This window comes from Calidris pugnax, unplaced genomic scaffold, assembly GCF_001431845.1.
Source record: "Calidris pugnax isolate Ruff unplaced genomic scaffold, ASM143184v1 scaffold209, whole genome shotgun sequence".
In the NCBI taxonomy this organism is placed as follows: Eukaryota; Metazoa; Chordata; class Aves; order Charadriiformes; family Scolopacidae; genus Calidris; species Calidris pugnax.
Window position 1 is genome coordinate 1,016,497 of NW_015090978.1, and position 3,267 is coordinate 1,019,763.

General features: G+C 55.4%; 1 protein-coding gene across 1 annotated transcript in view; it reads right to left on the bottom strand.

Annotated features, from left to right (window-relative positions):
- The window catches only part of PRDM6 (PR domain containing 6), a 79,238-nt gene extending 76,036 nt beyond the window's left edge, over positions 1–3,202 (bottom strand). The window contains exon 1 of the mRNA XM_014953425.1: positions 2,677–3,202. Within this exon, the coding sequence (XP_014808911.1) occupies positions 2,677–3,202 (526 nt within the window). The remainder of the gene's footprint in view (positions 1–2,676) is intronic.
- Positions 3,203–3,267: the final 65 nt, after the last annotated feature.

Sequence of the window (3,267 nt, forward strand, 5' to 3'; positions counted from 1 at the left end):
ACACGCGGTTTGTCCCGGCGCAGAAGGGGATGCAGGGGGAAGGGTGGCGTTTGAAAAAGAAGGGGAAACGAGGCACCCGGTTGGCGAAGGGGACCCCGTCTAAGGTTAAAGCCCGAGCGGCGGGCAGGGCCCTGCCGCCCGTCCCAAACGGGAGGGCTCTGGCCGGCAAGGCCGAGGCGGCGGCGGGAAGGGATGGGACCCCGCGTGTCTCTGTCCCCGCCCGGCTGGGGAAAGGCACCCCCACCCCTCCACACACACACACACACACCCCACACACATACACACACCCCGCAAGGCGCCCCGCTTGCCCACCTCCGAGTTTCGGTGGGGCTGGAAGTGTAGAAAGCAACTATAACTCAAACCGAAGTCGGTCGCGCCTCACCTCAGCCGTAACCCCGACATCCTTTCCCTCCAACGGGAACCTCCCGCCTGCCCACGGACTCCTTGCGTGACCCCCGAGGCACTGGGGACCGGTAGCCAGGCCGGTGCCCTGCCACTTTACGTCGTTGCGCCTCTGGTCGGGCGAGAGATCGGAGCGTGTGGCACGGCACGGACTGCAGTTCCCGTGCTCCTGCCTCCCTTACAGCGCCCTGCTTTCTCTTTTTATTTTATTTTTTAATTTTATTTTATTTTTAAGAACGAGTTGCCCAATGCAAACGCACCTGGTCCCAGCAGGCTGAAACACTAGGGTTAAAAGTTTTGCTCAGAGACAGCTAATAACCTCTGGAGGGAAAGTCCCCCTGTAAACGAGTTCAGTGATGAGATTTTTTTAGATCTCGCTGCACAAAAAAAAAAAAAAAAAATATAATAATAATAAATAAGGAAAGAGGTTGCTGGCAGCCCCCTGCCCCGTCCTTCAGACGGCGAGCCCTGCCCCGTCCCAGCCGGACGCGATTCACAAGCGTCCTTTCTGCCACCGAGCCCTTTGCTCTCTCTCTCGAATCCACCTTTAATACCGCCTTTGGGAAGAAACTAGGCAGGCTTCGCCTGCGACCCTGCGGCATGCTGTTATTCCCCTCCCTCCTTAAAAGTGCTCCCCCCAAATCGCTTTTTATCTTCCTTTCTCTTTTTAAAACCTTTATCTTGCAGATTTACAGAGCTGCTCCGAGAAGTAAAACATGTATTGTCTGAACGGTTCGGTTGGCGATTAAAAGTGCATTTCAGATTCCATTAAGTGCATGTAATTTATGAGATCACGTTTTCTACACTCGAGAATAGAAAATACGCTAACACGTTTCACTACAAAGTAAAACTAAGCAGGAGGAAGTCGCTCAAAACAAAGTCGGTATCTAATAAAGAGAGATTTGCAATGTTAAGAAAGGGGGGGGGGGGGGGGGGGGGGTGCCCACCAAACTCAGAGTCAACTTTCCTCTCGCTCTTCGAGACATATGCGCTACGATTAACACTATTCTAGTATTCACGCAGCTTTATTAATACACATCAGAGTTTCACGGAAACTTTCAAAACAAACTCCGCATCTGAAATGAAATTAAACGAATTTGCCTTTTGCTTGGACATGTGCTTACGGATCGCTGCTTTGGGGTATCGTTTGTCTGTTCAACAGCCTTCCTTAAATAGACATTTCGGGGTCGGGGGTGGGGGGGATGACCACAACATAAATAATTTTAAGATACCCTAGGATAAGAGGGGGTATTTGAAGCAATGGGGAGAAGTGCTGAAGCCATATTCCAGTGTTTTAACAGGGGCTGATCAGTGTGCTCTGAATGTTAGTAATAAATCTGATCTATTAATATAGTTCGCCTACTTATTTTCACCCCGTGAATTTCCTCAGTTGCGTGGCATCGACAGATACAGGAACAAAAGACAGGCAGAATCAGTTTCTAAAATCACAAATCTCTAGTCGATACGGATGTTTAATAACAGGGGCGCCCACCTCCCAAAGGAAAAATAAAAACAAAAACAAAAACAAAACAAAAACTAAAAACCAAACACCAACTCTATAGCTGGCAACAGCAGTATTAAACGCTTTCTAACCGCCAAGTCCTAAATGAATTCTGACATTCAGGCAGACGACCTTTTTTCGTCTAGAAAACGAGCTTTTCCTATTAAATGATGGTGTCATGCTTTTCCGTGGGGGTGAAAACTAAAACCAGCGAGGTGTTAACGAGGTCTGAAAGGAAAATGATACTCAGAGATAAGAGGGAGGAAAACTTTGCCCTAGTCCATCTGATGAAAACTGCAACTTTTCCCCTGCCCAGCTCGGAGAAGTAATTGGTTTCTGGGTATTCAGCGAAGCCCGGGCTTCCCAGGCAGGAACGGAGGCAGAGGAGCAAGGCGAGAGAGGACCAGTTTCATAGCGAGTTGCTCTGAAACGTTTCTGAATCCATTTTCCTAAGCAGCCCTCCGAGAGAAACCGACCCCCACCGCAGCCTTCCCGGGGAAGCGTGCCTTCCAGGGAAGGACCTCCACCTCGGACAGGAGAAGGGGTCACCCGGCTACCGGGGGGGTTACCGCCCGCCTCCCAAAAGCACTAGGAACAACGCAGAAGCAGCTGAAGGGAGGGAAGGGCAGAACGGAGGATGCTCTCGTCCAGCAAGAGGTGCGGGCGCTGGCTGCGGTCCCCGACTCGGGGCGTCCCCAGGCTGTCCCGGTGCGGGGAGCGGCGGAGGGTGGGGAAGGGGGTGGGAGACTGCGGGAAAGGGGCACGATACGTACGGTTGTTGGGGTCACTGGTGTGCTGGTTCAAGGGGATGATCTCCATGCGCTGCTGGCCGTACAGGTAGTAGTCCAGCTCCTCGGCCGTGCAGCGGAACCGGGCGGCAGCGCGCTCCCCGCATTTGCTGCCACCGCCGCCGGCCCCGCACAAGTCCTTGCCCTGCGGGGGAGCGGGTGCTCCCCCGGCCGGGGGCTCGGGGGTCTGCAGCGGCCCGAAGACCGGGAGCTGGGTCACCGGCAGGGAGGTCAGGCCGGCCAGGGAAGCGGCCGCCGCGGCCACGCAGGAGGAGGTGGAGGAGGACGACGGAGTGGAGGAGGAAGAGGAGGAGGAGGCGGAGGAGAGGGAGGCCGGCCGCTGGCGGAGGCTGTCGGCCGGGGGCTCGGCTCTGTCGGGCGGCTGGAGCTGGGCGAGGGCCCCGCTGCTCTTGAGCTGGCCGCTCTGCGGGAAGAGCTGCTGCCAGTGCTGCAGATAGGCGGGATCCACCTTCAGGAACGCGGATCCGCCGGGGTCGCCGGGCTTCAGCATCGCGCCGTCTGCGGAGCGGAAAGGAAGGGGGACAGCAGCCGTGAGACCCCCGCCCCGCCCCGGCC